Source organism: Heptranchias perlo, chromosome 17 (assembly GCF_035084215.1).
Source record: "Heptranchias perlo isolate sHepPer1 chromosome 17, sHepPer1.hap1, whole genome shotgun sequence".
Classification (NCBI taxonomy): Eukaryota; Metazoa; Chordata; class Chondrichthyes; order Hexanchiformes; family Hexanchidae; genus Heptranchias; species Heptranchias perlo.
The window spans coordinates 57,764,359-57,780,139 of NC_090341.1; the positions used below are offsets into that span (position 1 = coordinate 57,764,359).

General features: G+C 54.8%; 1 protein-coding gene across 1 annotated transcript in view; it reads right to left on the reverse strand.

Moving 5' to 3' along the window:
- The window catches only part of LOC137333943 (FYVE, RhoGEF and PH domain-containing protein 5-like), a 329,534-nt gene that overhangs the window by 309,766 nt on the left and 3,987 nt on the right, over positions 1 to 15,781 (reverse strand). Inside the window, 1 exon segment of the mRNA XM_067998296.1 lies at positions 6,764 to 10,307. Within this exon segment, the coding sequence (XP_067854397.1) occupies positions 6,764 to 10,307 (3,544 nt within the window).

Genomic DNA, 15,781 nt, shown 5'->3' on the forward strand with positions numbered 1-15,781 from the left:
AATTAACGAATCAGATTCTAATGAATGTGACATCAGAAACTCATGAACGAATCACCAGATACCAGTGAACATGACATCAGGTATGGATGAATGAATCATCAAATACTAAGAAATGAATAATCAGATAGGAATGAACGTGACATCAGATCCTAATGAACGAATCATCAGATACTAATGAACGGGGAATGAATCATCCGACACGAATGAACGAATCAGAGAATAATGAACGTGACATCAGACACGAAATGAACGAATCATCAGACACTAATGAACGATCATGAGACACTAATGAACGAAAATCATCGGATACTAATGAACGTGACATCAGATACTAATGAACAAATGATCAGATAATAATAAATGTGACGTCAAATCCGAATGAATGTGACATCAGACACGAAATGAACTAATCAGATACAAATGAACGAATCATGAGACACTAATGAACAATCATGAGACACTAATGAACGAAAATCATCGGATACTAGTGAACGTGACATCAGATACGAATGAACAAATGATCAGATTCTAATAAATGTGACGTCAAATCCGAATGAATGTGACATCAGATAATAATGAACGGATCACTAGATACCAGTGAACATGACATCAGGTGTGGATGAATGAATCATCAGATACTAATGAACAAATTATCAGATCCGAATGAACATGACATCAGATACTAATCACCGTGACATCAGATAGGAATGAACGAATCATCAGATAGGAATGAATGTGACATCAGACACTAATGAACGAATCAGATACTAATGAACGTGACATCAGATACAAATCAACGAATCATCAGATACTAATGAACGAATCATCAGATAGGAATGAACGAATCATCAGATAGGAATGAACGAATCATCAGATAGGAATGAACGAATCAGATACTAACGAATGAATCCTCAGATAATAATGAACGTGACATCAGAGACCAATGAACGTGAAATCAGATACTTTTTAAAAATTCGTTCATGGGATGTGGGCGTCGCTGGCGAGGCCAGCATTTATTGCCCATCCCTAATTGCCCTTGAGAAGGTGGTGGTGAGCGACAATGAAGGAACTGCGATATATTTCCAAGTCGGGATGGTGTGTGACTTGAAGGGGAACGTGCAGGTGGTGTTGTTCCCATGTACCTGCTGCTCTTGTCCTTCTAGGTGGTAGAGGTCGCGGGTTTGGGAGGTGCTGTCGAAGAAGCCTTGGCGAGTTGCTGCAGTGCATCCTGTGGATGGTACACACTGCAGCCACTGTGCGCCGGTGGTGGAGGGAGTGAATGTTTAGGGTGGTGGATGGGGTGCCAATCAAGCGGGCTGCTTTATCTTGGATGGTGTCGAGCTTTTTGAGTGTTGTTGGAGCTGCACTCATCCAGGCAAGTGGAGAGTATTCCATCACATTCCTGACTTGTGCCTTGTAGATGGTGGGAAGGCTTTGGGGAGTCAGGAGGTGAGTTATTTGCCGCAGAATACCCAGCCTCTGACCTGCTCTTGTAGCCACAGTATTTATATGGCTGGTCCAATTAAGTTTCTGGTCAATGGTAAGCCCCAGGATGTTGATGGTGGGGGATTCGGCGATGGTAATGCCATTGAATATCAAGGGGAGTGGTTAGACTCTCTCTTATTGGAGATGGTCATTGCTTGGCACTTATCTGTCGCGAATGTTACTTGCCACTTGTCCACGTCTTGCTGCATGCGGGCACGGGCTGCTTCATTATCTGAGGGGTTGCAAATGGAACTGAACACTGTGCAATCATCAGCGAACATCCCCATTTCTGACCTTATGATGGAGGGAAGGTCATTGATGAAGCAGCTGAAGATGGTTGGGCCGAGGACACTGCCTTGAGGAACTCCTGCAGCAATGTCCTGGGGCTGAGATGATTGGCCTCCAACAACCACTACCATCTTCCTTTGTGCTGGGTATGACTCCAGCCACTGGAGAGTTTTCCCCCTGAATCACATTGACTTCAATTTTACTCGGGCTCCTTGGTGCCACACTCGGTCAAATGCTGCCTTGATGTCAAAGGCAGTCACTCTCACCTCACCTCTGGAATTCAGCTCTTTTGTCCATGTTTGGACCAAGGCTGAAATGAGGTCTGGAGCCGAGTGGTCCTGGCGGAACCCAAACTGAGCATCAGTGAGCAGGTTATTGGTGAGTAAGTGCCGCTTGATAGCACTGTTGACGATACCTTCCATCACTTTGCTGATGATTGAGAGTAGACTGATGGGGCGGTAATTGGCCAGATTGGATTTGTCCTGCTTTTTGTGAACAGGACATACCTGGGCAATTTTCCACATTGTCAGGTAGATGCCAGTGTTGTAGCAGTACTGGAACAGCTTGGCTAGAGGCGCAGCTAGTTCTGGAGCACAAGTCTTCAGCACTACAGCCGGGATGTTGTCGGGGCCCATAGCCTTTGCTGGATCCAGTGCACTCAGCCATTTCTTGATATCACGTGGAGTGAATCGAATTGGCTGAAGACTGGCTTCTGTGATGGTGGGGATATCGGGAGGAGGCCGAGATGGATCATCCACACAGCACTTTTGGCTGAAGATGGTTGCAAACGCTTCAGCCTTGTCTTTTGCACTCACGTGCTGGACTCCGCCGTCATTGAGGATGGGGATGTTTACAGAGCCTCCTCCTCCCATTAGTTGTTTAATTGTCCACCACCATTCACGACTGGATGTGGCAGGACTGCAGAGCTTTGATCTGATCCGTTGGTTGTGGAATCGCTTAGCTCTGTCTACAGCATGTTGCTTCCACTGTTTAGCATGCATGTAGTCCTGAGTTGTAGCTTCACCAGGTTGGCACCTCATTTTTAGGTATGCTTGGTGCTGCTCCTGGCATGCTCTTCTACACTACTCATTGAACCAGGGTTGATCCCCTGGCTTGTTGGTAACGGTAGAGTGAGGAATATGCCGGGCCATGAGGTTACAGATTGTGCTGGAATACAATTCTGCTGCTGCTGATGGCCCACAGCGCCTCATGGATGCCCAGTTTTGAGCTGCTAGATCTGTTCTGAATCTATCCCATTTAGCACGGTGGTAGTGCCACACAACACGTTGGATGGTGTCCTCAGTGCGAAGACAGGTCTTCATCTCCACGAGGACTGCGGCGGTCACTCCTACCAATACTGTCATGGACAGATGCATTTGCGACAGGTAGATTGGTGAGGACGAAGTGAAGTAAGTTTTTCCCTCGTGTTGGTTCGCTCACCACCTGCCGCAGGCCCAGTCTGGCAGCTATGCCCTTCAGGACTCGGCCAGCTCGGTCAGTAGTGGTGCTACTGAGCCACTCTTGGTGATGAACATTGAAGTCCCCCATCCAGAGTACATTTTGTGCCCTTGCTACCCTCAGCGCTTCCTCCAAGTGGTGTTCAACATGGAGGAGGACTGATTCATCAGCTGAGGGAGGGCGGTAGGTGGTAATCAGCAGGAGGTTTCCTTGCCCATGTTTGACCTGATGCCATGAGATTTCATGGGGTCCAGAGTCAATGTTGAGGACTCCCAGGGCCACTCCCTCCTGACTGTATATCACTGTACCGCCACCTCTGGTGGGTCTGTCCTGCCGGTGGGACAGGACATACCCAGAGATGGTGATGGAAGAGTCTGGGACGCTGGCTGAAAGGTATGATTCTGTGAGTATGGCTACGTCAGGCTGTTGCTTGACCAGTCTGTGGGACAGCTCTCCCAATTTTGGCACAAGTCCCCAGATGTTAGTAAGGAGGACCTTGCAGGGTCGACTGGGCTTGGTGTTTTGCCGTTGTCGTGTCCGGTGCCTAGTGGTCCAATGCCGGGTGGTCCGTCCGGTTTTATTCTTATTGTGACTTTTTTTAGCGAGATTTTACAACTGAGTGCCTTGCTTGGCCATTTCAGAGGGCAATTAAGAATCAACCACATTGCTGTGGGTCTGGAGTCACATATAGGCCAGACCGGGTAAGGACGGCAGGTTTCCTTCCCTAAAGGACATTTGTGAACCAGATGGGTTTTTACGACAATCCGGTAGTTTCATGGCCACCATTACTGATACTAGTATTTTAATTCCAGGTTTTATTTAATTAATTGAATTTAATTCATTGAATTTTAATTCAACAGCTGCCGTGGCTTGCTCGTCCAGTTACATAACCACTATACTACCGTACCCACTCGGAACGAATCTTCAGATACTAATGAACGTGACATCAGAGACTAATACCCGCTGTCTGTCTGTCTCTCTCTCTCTCGCTCCCTCTCCCCCCCCCCACCTCCGTCCGTCCGTCCCTCTCTCTCTCTCTCTCTCTTCCCCCCCTCACCATCCGTCCGTCCCTCTCTCTCTCTCTCTCCCCCCACCCCCTCCGTCCGTTCGTCAGTCCCTCACTCTCTCTCCCCCCCTCCGTCCGTCCGTCTCTCTCTCTCTCTCCCCCCACTCCGTCCGACCGTCCCTCTCTCTCTTTCTCCCCCCCGTCCATCCGTCTCTCTCTCTCTCTCTCTCCGTCCCCCACTCCCCATCCCTCTCTCTCCCTCCCCCACTCCCCATCCCTCTCTCTCCCTCCCCCACTCCCCATCCCTCTCTCTCCCTCTCCCTCCCCCACTCCCCATCCCTCTCTCTCCCTCCCCCACTCCCCATCCCTCTCTCTCTCTCTCTCCCCGCCCCCCCACCCCGTGTCCGTCTGTCTCTGTCTGTCTGACTCTGTCACTGCCCCTCCGCCTCCCTCTCCCTCCGCCTCTGCCTCTGTAGTATGGTCTCTTTATACAGACTGCGAAACCCCTCCTCGGTTTTCTTGCTCAAATGGCTTAGTGATTGTAAATCAGACCCAAGAACAAAAACTTTTCTGGGAATCGATGCCATGAGTTTGTCACATTCCAATCACCAAACAACAGGTCCTGTGGTATCAATTTTACAAATCTGTACCTGCTCTCTGCACTGTGTCCCGTTCCCCAGCACCCTCTGCACTGTGTCCCGTTCCCCAGCACCCTCTGCACTGTGTCCCATTCCCCAGCACCCTCTGCACTGTGTTCCCCAGCACCCTCTGCACTGTGTTCCCCAGCACCCTCTGCACTGTGTTCCCCAGCACCCTCCGCACTGTGTTCCCCAGCACCCTCCGCACTGTGTTCCCCAGCACCCTCCGCACTGTGTTCCCCAGCACCCTCCGCACTGTGTTCCCCAGCACCCTCCGCACTGTGTTCCCCAGCACCCTCCGCACTGTGTTCCCCAGCACCCTCCGCACTGTGTTCCCCAGCACCCTCCGCACTGTGTTCCCCAGCACCCTCCGCACTGTGTTCCCCAGCACCCTCCGCACTGTGTTCCCCAGCACCCTCCGCACTGTGTCCCATTCCCCAGCACCCTCTGCACTGTGTTCCCCAGCACCCTCCGCACTGTGTTCCCCAGCACCCTCCGCACTGTGTTCCCCAGCACCCTCCGCACTGTGTTCCCCAGCACCCTCCGCACTGTGTTCCCCAGCACCCTCTGCACTGTGTTCCCCAGCACCCTCTGCACTGTGTCCCGTTCCCCAGCACCCTCTGCACTGTGTTCCCCAGCACCCTCTGCACTGTGTCCCATTGCCCAGCACCCTCTGCACTGTGTTCCCCAGCACCCTCCGCACTGTGTTCCCCAGCACCCTCTGCACTGTGTCCCGTTCCCCAGCACCATCTGCACTGTGTCCCGTTCCCCAGCACCATCTGCACTGTGTCCCGTTCCCCAGCACCCTCTGCACTGTGTCCCGTTCCCCAGCACCCTCTGCACTGTGTTCCCCAGCACCCTCCGCACTGTGTTCCCCAGCACCCTCCGCACTGTGTTCCCCAGCACCCTCCGCACTGTGTTCCCCAGCACCCTCCGCACTGTGTTCCCCAGCACCCTCCGCACTGTGTTCCCCAGCACCCTCCGCACTGTGTTCCCCAGCACCCTCCGCACTGTGTTCCCCAGCACCCTCCGCACTGTGTTCCCCAGCACCCTCCGCACTGTGTTCCCCAGCACCCTCCGCACTGTGTTCCCCAGCACCCTCCGCACTGTGTTCCCCAGCACCCTCCGCACTGTGTTCCCCAGCACCCTCCGCACTGTGTTCCCCAGCACCCTCCGCACTGTGTTCCCCAGCACCCTCCGCACTGTGTTCCCCAGCACCCTCCGCACTGTGTTCCCCAGCACCCTCCGCACTGTGTTCCCCAGCACCCTCCGCACTGTGTTCCCCAGCACCCTCCGCACTGTGTTCCCCAGCACCCTCCGCACTGTGTTCCCCAGCACCCTCCGCACTGTGTTCCCCAGCACCCTCCGCACTGTGTTCCCCAGCACCCTCCGCACTGTGTTCCCCAGCACCCTCCGCACTGTGTTCCCCAGCACCCTCCGCACTGTGATCCCCAGCACCCTCCGCACTGTGATCCCCAGCACCCTCCGCACTGTGTTCCCCAGCACCCTCCGCACTGTGTTCCCCAGCACCCTCAGCACTGTGTTCCCCAGCACCCTCCGCACTGTGTTCCCCAGCACCCTCCGCACTGTGTTCCCCAGCACCCTCTGCACTGTGTTCCCCAGCACCCTCTGCACTCCTGCACTCTGCCCCCCGGCTTAGAATGGTACCACACTGCCCGTCACAAGCAGGCTCTCTGCTCAGCAGCAGGTTTGAACAAGCTAAATAACAGTGGCCAAGTTCAGACTGGTATTTTTTCGCTGTTTGTCCTCACTACACCTCGACCATGTTAGCAGGTCGTCGCCATTGCACCCGAGTGGTGGCTCTCTGGAGGGCTTGGGCGTCAGGAGGAAAACAAGCTGAAACCACAAACTACAAAAGGACGATCACCTTTCCAGCTCCTGCTCCGTGCTCCGCCTGCTCTCGAATGGAGTGAAGCTGCTCATGTCCACGTAACCATCATTTTCACAGGCTGAAGAGAAAGCTCTGCTGGGATCTTCAAAGAATTCGGTGAAGGTCCCTGAACGGCCACTCCTTCTGGGAGGGATTTGTATATTTTCATAGTCCGAGCTCACGGCCGGAATGTTCTCATAATCAGAAGAGTCTGTGTTGGGGAAGGAAATGGATCTGGGTTTGGTTAAAGGAAGTGATGTGTAAGAATGCCGAGACCTGTCCTCGAAGGACTCTACCCTGGACACACTTCTGCTGAAGGGTTTTGTCGTTCCTTTTCTCTTGCCGTCCTTGTAAAATAAGAAGGTGGACGAAGAATCTGATATGCGCATCTTTCCAGATCGAGTCTTTAACTGGGGCGAGTTACCCAAACTTCTCCGGTCAAAATCCAGGGCTCTCGATTTATCCGAGGGTGTCTTGCCCACATTCACCTCGACCGCAATCTTATTTTCAATCTTCTTCTTGAGTGACAGTTTAATTGGTAAAAAGCGTTTAAAAGATGACTTTTTCTTTGCGCTCTGCTTTAAGTATTTATCAGGAGATTCATTTTCTACCGAGAGTGATGGTGAACTTTTGGTGATGGGTTTTTTGGTGATGCTTGCCAGTTCAAATGGAGGGGGTATGTCCACCACTGACGAGGGAGTGGAAGCACCAGACAATGGAAGGTGATTCTGTTTTGACAAACTACCTGATGATGCAACAACACACGGCAGGGAGAGATTATCTCCCTTTCTCTTCATTCTGCTGTCTTCTAAAAGTGACCCCTCAGTTTCTCCGTAAACAGAAACAGGCAGATCCCTGCCTTCGACAGAATATGAGCGGGGATAGAAAGTGTAATGCTTGTGGTTTGCAGGAAACGTCCTTGTGTTTTCAGATACTTTACCTTCCATTTTCTCTTGGACGTGATCTTCTGCAGCTGATCCACCAGGTTCTTGAAGTTGAGATTCAGGGACAGCCTCTTCTGGGACAGCCTCAGGTACTTTCGCACTGAGAGACCATGTTCTCCCTCTGGTATTTTTCCAGTCGGCAGTAACAGCTTCATCAGCTTCTGCCTCATCACCTGTTTCGTCCACTGGTCCCAAGCCATCGCTTGCAAAGTACGCACTTGGCAGTCCATCTATTTCACTCGAGTGGCCAGTTTCTTGCTCCAATTGTAGCCCATCTTCAGCTTCTGCTGGGTGCTCCAGAGCACAGTTAGAGACAGCGAGTCGGTCCTGTCCTGAACCATTTTCATTACAGAGAGTTGTGCGATCTTCCCTTCCAGCAAGCTGCTCTATTTCTTCAATTGTAGAGGTGTATGACCAATCCACGAGTCCTTCATTTGGACCAAATTCTTCCTTTACTTCATGGCCACCAATGTCCGATGAGTCTCCACACCCGTCCTGTTCATCACACCCGGCGTTTCCTTCAAAAATCAACATCTTTAATGATCCTGTTAACTGTTCTTCAACAAACTCCTCAGGTGTAGGGACACGCGATGATTGTGGCGCTCCAACCTCCCCCTCCGGCCCTCCAGCCTCCCCCTCCAGCCCTCCAGCCTCCCCCTCCGGCCCTCCAGCCTCCCCCTCCGGCCCTCCAGCCTCCCCCTCCGGCCCTCCAGCCTCCCCCTCCGGCCCTCCAGCCTCCCCCTCCGGCCCTCCAGCCTCCCCCTCCGGCCCTCCAGCCTCCCCCTCCGGCCCTCCAGCCTCCCCCTCTGGCGCTCCATCCAGCCCGTCTGGCACTTCAGCCTCCCCCTCTGGCCCTCCAACCTCCCCCTCTGGCCCTCCAACCTCCCCCTCTGGCCCTCCAACCTCCCCCTCTGGCCCTCCATCCAGCCCGTCTGGCACTTCAGCCTCCCCCTCTGGCGCTCCATCCAGCCCGTCTGGCACTTCAACCTCCCCCTCTGGCGCTCCAGCCTCCCCCTCTGGCCCTCCATCCAGCCCGTCTGGCCCTCCAGCCTCCCCCTCCGGCCCTCCAGCCTCCCCCTCCGGCCCTCCAGCCTCCCCCTCCGGCCCTCCAGCCTCCCCCTCCGGCCCTCCAGCCTCCCCCTCCGGCCCTCCAGCCTCCCCCTCCGGCCCTCCATCCAGCCCGTCCGGCCCTCCATCCAGCCCGTCTGGCGCTCCAACCTCCCCGTCTGGCGCTCCAGCCTCCCCCACTGGCCCTCCAGCCTCCCCCACTGGCCCTCCATCCAGCCCCTCTGGCCCTCCGACCTCCCCCTCTGGCCCTCCGACCTCCCCCTCTGGCCCTCCGACCTCCCCCTCTGGCCCTCCGACCTCCCCCTCTGGCCCTCCGACCTCCCCCTCTGGCCCTCCGACCTCCCCCTCTGGCCCTCCGACCTCCCCCTCTGGCGCTCCGACCTCCCCCTCTGGCGCTCCGACCTCCCCCTCTGGCGCTCCGACCTCCCCCTCTGGCGCTCCGACCTCCCCCTCTGGCGCTCCGACCTCCCCCTCTGGCGCTCCGACCTCCCCCTCTGGCGCTCCGACCTCCCCCTCTGGCGCTCCGACCTCCCCCTCTGGCGCTCCGACCTCCCCCTCTGGCGCTCCGACCTCCCCCTCTGGCGCTCCGACCTCCCCCTCTGGCGCTCCGACCTCCCCCTCTGGCGCTCCGACCTCCCCCTCTGGCGCTCCGACCTCCCCCTCTGGCGCTCCGACCAGCCCGTCTGGTTCCTCAGGTCTAGGGACACATGATGATTTTGTTGGCTCCTCATGAACTTCACTGTCGGCTTCACATCTACACCTGTCTGCTGATTCTATAGGACCTTCTTCATAAAAACTCTCTCTCTCTTCTATAGTACTTAACTTTTCTTCACTGCAGTTTTTATCATTAATATTACGTGCTGCATGCAACTTTGTTTGAGATGTTTCTTGCAAAATGCATTCATTCCAAGCACCACCAGTAAGGTGAATATTATCAGCTGCATCACAGTCCATAACCACCAAAATGGCCTCACTTTCGAAGGATGGCAAGTCCACCTCTTCTGCATTGCTGCACAATGTATAAGTATCTCTATTTGATAACCCACTGTCTTCAAATGTTTGTTCTTCTGACTGCACAAATCGGTCATCTTCCTGTGGAATTATTTGAGTTCTATTTTCTCCACACTCCTCAGTTTCACCTTCTCTCAGAGTCTTACGCTCATCTTCTTCAACAGTTGAGGCAAACTCTATTTCTGCATTGGCTGCCATATTTTCAGTCTCATCCAGTGCCTCGGAAATTGCAAGATCTTCAACTTCCAGAGCTACCAACTGATGTGCAACTGACACTTGCCCATTTGTGCACCTGTTTAAGTTATCATTGTGTAGAGTCAGCGTGACCTCAGCCACTGGCATTTTATGGGACAAGTTTGGTTTTGGGGCAATTGGTGGTTTCCGGCCCTTAGAAACAGAGGATGGATAAGGAAGACCACCTGACTTTGGCGTCTGGAAAGGGCTCACTTTTGGAACAGCCACTGACAGTGGACGATCTTGGAGCTTGGGTTTTGGTGCCAAGGCTGGCTTCTTAAATTCTAGAACAAGAGAAACAGAAATTAGAATTGAGCACTGCTGTAATGGTTATGCAGTGTCACTAACCCCCCCCCCCCAGTGTGTGAATACATGACTCCCTACAACATAAAGCAAGAAAAAACTGCCATAACCCTCTGGAACCTCTCCAATTCTTTCACTGTAGTGTTAAAATAAGAAGCAAATAAGAGACAGGTCTGCATTAGCGAGGGGATAAAGTACATAGAATTACTTGGAATGTACAGCACAGAAACAGGCCATTCAGCCCAACTGTTCTTTTTTTAATTCGATCATGGGATGTGGGCGTCGCTGGCGAGGCCGGCATTTATTGCCCATCCCTAATTGCCCTTGAGAAGATGGTGGTGAGCTGCCTTCTTGAACCGCTGCAGTCCGTGTGGTGACGGTTCTCCCACAGTGCTGTTAGGAAGGGAGTTCCAGGATTTTGACCCAGCGACGATGAAGGAACGGCGTTATATTTCCAAGTCAGGATGGTGTGTGACTTGGAGGGGAACGTGCAGGTGGTGGTGTTCCCATGTGCCTGCTGCTCTTGTCCTTCTAGGTGGTAGAGGTCGCGGGTTTGGGAGGTGCTGTCGAAGAAGCCTTGGCGAGTTGCTGCAGTGCATCCTGTAGATGGTACACACTGCAGCCACAGTGCGCCGGTGGTGAAGGGAGTGAATGTTTAGGGTGGTGGATGGGGTGCCAATCAAGCGGGCTGCTTTGTCCTGGATGGTGTTGAGCTTCTTGAGTGTTGTTGGAGCTGCACTCATCCAGGCAAGTGGAGAGTATTCCATCACACACCTGACTTGTGCCTTGTAGATGGTGGAAAGGCTTTGGGGAGTCAGGAGGTGAGTCACCCGCCGCAGAACGCCCAGCCTCTGACCTGCTCTTGTAGCCACAGTATTTATATGGCTGGTCCAGTTAAGTTTCTGGTCAATGGTGACCCCCAGGATGTTGATGGTAGGGGATTCGGCGATGGTAATGCCGTTGAATGTCAAGAGGAGGTGGTTAGATTCTCTCTTGTTGGACATGGTCATTGCCTGGCACTTATCTGGCGCGAATGTTACTTGCCACTTATGAGCCCAAGCCTGGATGTTGTCCAGGTCTTGCTGCATGCAGGCTCGGACTGCTTCATTATCTGAGGGGTTGCGAATGGAAGTGAACACTGTGCAATCATCAGCGAACATCCCCATTTCTGACTTTATGATGGAGGGAAGGTCATTGATGAAGCGGCTGAAGATGGTTGGGCCTAGGACACTGCCCTGAGGAACTCCTGCAGTAATGCCCTAGGGCTGAGATGATTGGCCTCCAACAACCACTACCATCTTCCTTTGTGCTAGGTATGACTCCAGCCACTGGAGAGTTTTCCCCCTGATTCCCATTGACTTCAATTTTACTTGGGCTGCTTGGTGCCACACTTGGTCAAATGCTGCCTTGATGTCAAGGGCAGTCACTCTCACCTCACCTCTGGAATTCAGCTCTTTTGTCCACATTTGGACCAAGGCTGTAATGAGGTCTGGAGCCGAGTGGTCCTGGCGGAACCCAAACTGAACATTGGTGAGCAGGTTATTGGTGAGTAAGTGCCGCTTGATAGCACTGTCAACGACACCTTCCATCACTTTGCTGATGATTGAGAGTAGACTGATGGGGTGGTAATTGGCCAGATTGGATTTGTCCTGCTTTTTGTGGACAGGACATACCTGGGCAATTTTCCACATTGTCGGGTAGATGCCAGTGTTGTAGCTGTACTGGAACAGTTTGGCTAGAGGCACGGCTAGTTCTGGAGCACAAGTCTTCAGCACTACAGCCGGGATGTTGTCGGGGCCCATAGCCTCTATGCTGGCGTTTATGCTCCAAATGAGCCTCCCACCCTTATTCATCTCATCCTATCAGCATACCCTTCTATTCCTTTCGCCCTCATGTGTTTATCTAGCTTCCCCTTGCTCGTTGACTCAACTCCTTGTCGTAGCGAGTTCCACATTCTCACCACTCTCTGGGTAAAGAAGTTTCTCCTGAATTCCCTATTGGATTGATTAATGACGCTCTTATATTTATGGCCCCTGGTTCTGGTCTCTCCCACAAGTGGAAAGGTCTTCTCTACGTTCATAATCTTATAGACCTCTATCAGGTCACCCCTCAGCCTTCTCTTTTCTAGAGAAAAGAGTCCCAGCCTGTTCAGCCTTTCCTGATGGGTATAACCTCTCAGTTCTGGTATCATCCTTGTGAATCTTTTTCGCACCCTCTCCAATGCCTCTATATCCTTTCTCTAATATGGAGACCGGAACTGTACACAACACTCCAAGTGTGATCTAACCAAGGTTCTGTACAAGTTTAACATAATGTAGCTTTTCAATTCTAACCCTCTAGAAATGAACCCCAATGCTTGGTTTGTTTTTAGCTGGGGATGGCGGGGTGGGGAAAGAGTATGTTAACCATTATGTAAACTTGTCACCCTTTGACTGAACAATCTAGCTACCAGATTTTTTTAATATTAATTCATGGGATGTGGGCGTCGCTGGCGAGGCCGGCATTTATTGCCCATCCCTAATTGCCCTTGAGAAGGTGGTGGTGAGCCGCCTTCTTGAACCGCTGCAGTCCGTGTGGTGACGGTTCTCCCACAGTGCTGTTAGGAAGGGAATTCCAGGATTTTGACCCAGATGGAACAGCATTATACACAAACTGCTTTCTGAATTCTTCTATATCTAACATTTTTTCTCAATTATGAAATTTATCATGTCCAACAATTTTTTTTTTAATTACATATTTCACAACGTGATGCATGCATGAAGTTGTATTATAATACCCTCATTTAAGATTTTACTTGAAGGCAGCCTGGGTTGGGGTTGAACTTCTTTGCCTTGGCTCGGAATCTGTGAGCTGAATTTGGGATGGTGCAGTCTGAGGAATATCAGGGCCAGTTAGCTGTACTGGCAGAATATCTTCCCTTCACTTCGAGCAGTGTCTGTTCATTGTGTATCAAAATTACTTGAAATGTCAAAAGCTTTGTTCACACAAAGTTTATGGAATTTAAAAAAAAATAAAGATGGTGTGATGTGCAAGAGCGTGAGAAAAAATAACTACTGATTACACAGCTGTTGTAGCTTTTGTTTTGCTTTCTAAAAACTTAAAGCTAAGAGCGCGGGCGAGCGAGCGGGCGGGCTTGGGGGGGGGGAAAGAGAGCGGGCGAGCGAACGGGGGGGGAGCGCGGGCGAGCGGGCGGGGGGGGTGCGAGGGCGAGCGGGCGGGGGGGGTGCGAGGGCGAGCGGGCGGGGGGGGTGCGAGGGCGAGCGGGCGGGGGGGGTGCGAGGGCGAGCGGGCGGGGGGGGTGCGAGGGCGAGCGGGCGGGGGGGGTGCGAGGGCGAGCGGGCGGGGGGGGTGCGGGGGCGAGCGGGCGGGGGGGGTGCGGGGGCGAGCGGGCGGGGGGGGTGCGGGGGCGAGCGGGCGGGGGGGGTGCGAGGGCGAGCGGGCGGGGGGGGTGCGAGGGCGAGCGGGCGGGGGGGGAGCGCGGGCGAGCGGGCGGGGGGGAGCGCGGGCGAGCGGGCGGGGGGGGGAGCGCGGGCGAGCGGGCGGGGGGGGAGCGCGGGCGAGCGGGCGGGGGGGGAGCGCGGGCGAGCGGGCGGGGGGGAGCGCGGGCGAGCGCGCGGGGGGGAGCGCGGGCGAGCGCGCGGGGGGGAGCGCGGGCGAGCGCGCGGGGGGGAGCGCGGGCGAGCGCGCGGGGGGAGCGCGCGGGGGGGAGCGCGGGCGAGCGCGCGGGGGGGAGCGCGGGCGAGCGCGCGGGGGGGAGCGCGGGCGAGCGCGCGGGGGGGAGCGCGGGCGAGCGCGCGGGGGGGGAGCGCGGGCGAGCGCGCGGGGGGGAGCGCGGGGGGGAGCGCGGGGGGGGAGCGCGGGGGGGGAGCGCGGGGGGGGAGCGCGGGGGGGGAGCGCGGGGGGGGAGCGCGGGGGGGGAGCGCGGGGGGGAGCGCGGGGGGGAGCGCGGGGGGGAGCGCGGGGGGGAGTGCGGGCGAGCGCGCGGGGGGGAGCGCGGGGGGGGAGCGCGGGGGGGGAGCGCGGGGGGGGAGCGCGGGGGGGGAGCGCGGGGGGGGAGCGCGGGGGGGAGCGCGGGGGGGAGCGCGGGGGGGAGCGCGGGGGGGAGCGCGGGGGGGAGCGCGGGGGGGAGCGCGGGGGGGAGCGCGGGGGGGAGCGCGGGGGGGAGCGCGGGGGGGAGCGCGGGCGAGCGCGCGGGGGGGAGCGCGGGGGGGAGCGCGGGGGGGAGCGCGGGGGGGAGCGCGGGGGGGAGCGCGGGGGGGAGCGCGGGGGGGAGCGCGGGCGAGCGCGCGGGGGGGAGCGCGGGGGGGAGCGCGGGGGGGAGCGCGGGGGGGAGCGCGGGGGGGAGCGATTTTATCTTCATTTATGGATTCTAAGAGTTTGCTCACAACTAACGTTACACTAACTGGTCTAAAGTTACTTTGTTTGTTCTTTTCTCCATTCTTGGTTTCTACCCAGTCACATGGAACAATTTGCATATTTGAGGATTGTAAATTGGGGCCAGACCCTCTGCTCTCTCCGCTCTGACTTCCTTGAACAGCAGTCCCAGGCTGCAGGCTTTGGGGGTTAGCACTGGAGTCAAATGGGCCAATTTGTACAATATCACATTTCACAAACAGAGAAAGGGGGCATGTAGTCAATTGGTTTGGTACAAAGTATTTCGAGACTGTCTTGGACCCTGAGCTGGACATAAAAACACAGGTCAGATTTTGCAGCTCGTTGTCTAGAAAAAAAGATTATTCCGAAGACAAGGAATTCAGCCCGCAAAAGGGGACAAGGTGATCGCAAGAGGGACTTCATGTTATATCCCTGGGTTGTGTTATTATGTAAAAGAAAGACTTGCATTTATATAGCACCTTTCACAACCACAAGATGTCCCAAAGCACTTTTCAGCCAATCAAGTACTTTTTGAAGTGCAGTCACTGTTTAATGTAGGAAACGCGGCAGCCAATTTGTGCACAGCAAGATCCCATTAACAGCAATGAGATAAATGACCAGATAATCTGTTTTAGTGATGTTGGTTGAGGGATAAATATTTGCCAGGACACCAGGAGAACTCCCCGCCTCATCTTCGAATAGTGCCATGGGATCGTTTAAGTTCACCTGAGAGGGCAGATGGGGCCTCGGTTTAATGTCTCATCAGAAAGACAGCAGCTCCGTCAGTGCAGCGCTCCCTCAGTAATGCACTGACGTTTCAGCCTGGATTACGTGTCACGTCTCTGGAATGGGGCTTGAACCCAGAAGCTTCTGACTCAGAGGTGAGAGAGTGCTCCCACTGAGCCACAGCCGAGGCCTTAATGTGGTTAGGCATTGAACAGTATGGCCACACTCCTGATGCAAAACCCTCAGCCCATCTATGGGAGTGACCAGAACCACTGTCCCCGAGGGACCATCTAAAGCAAACCCAAAGCCTGGATCAACCCTGGGTGTCACACTGACCTGTTTGCTAACGTTTCTG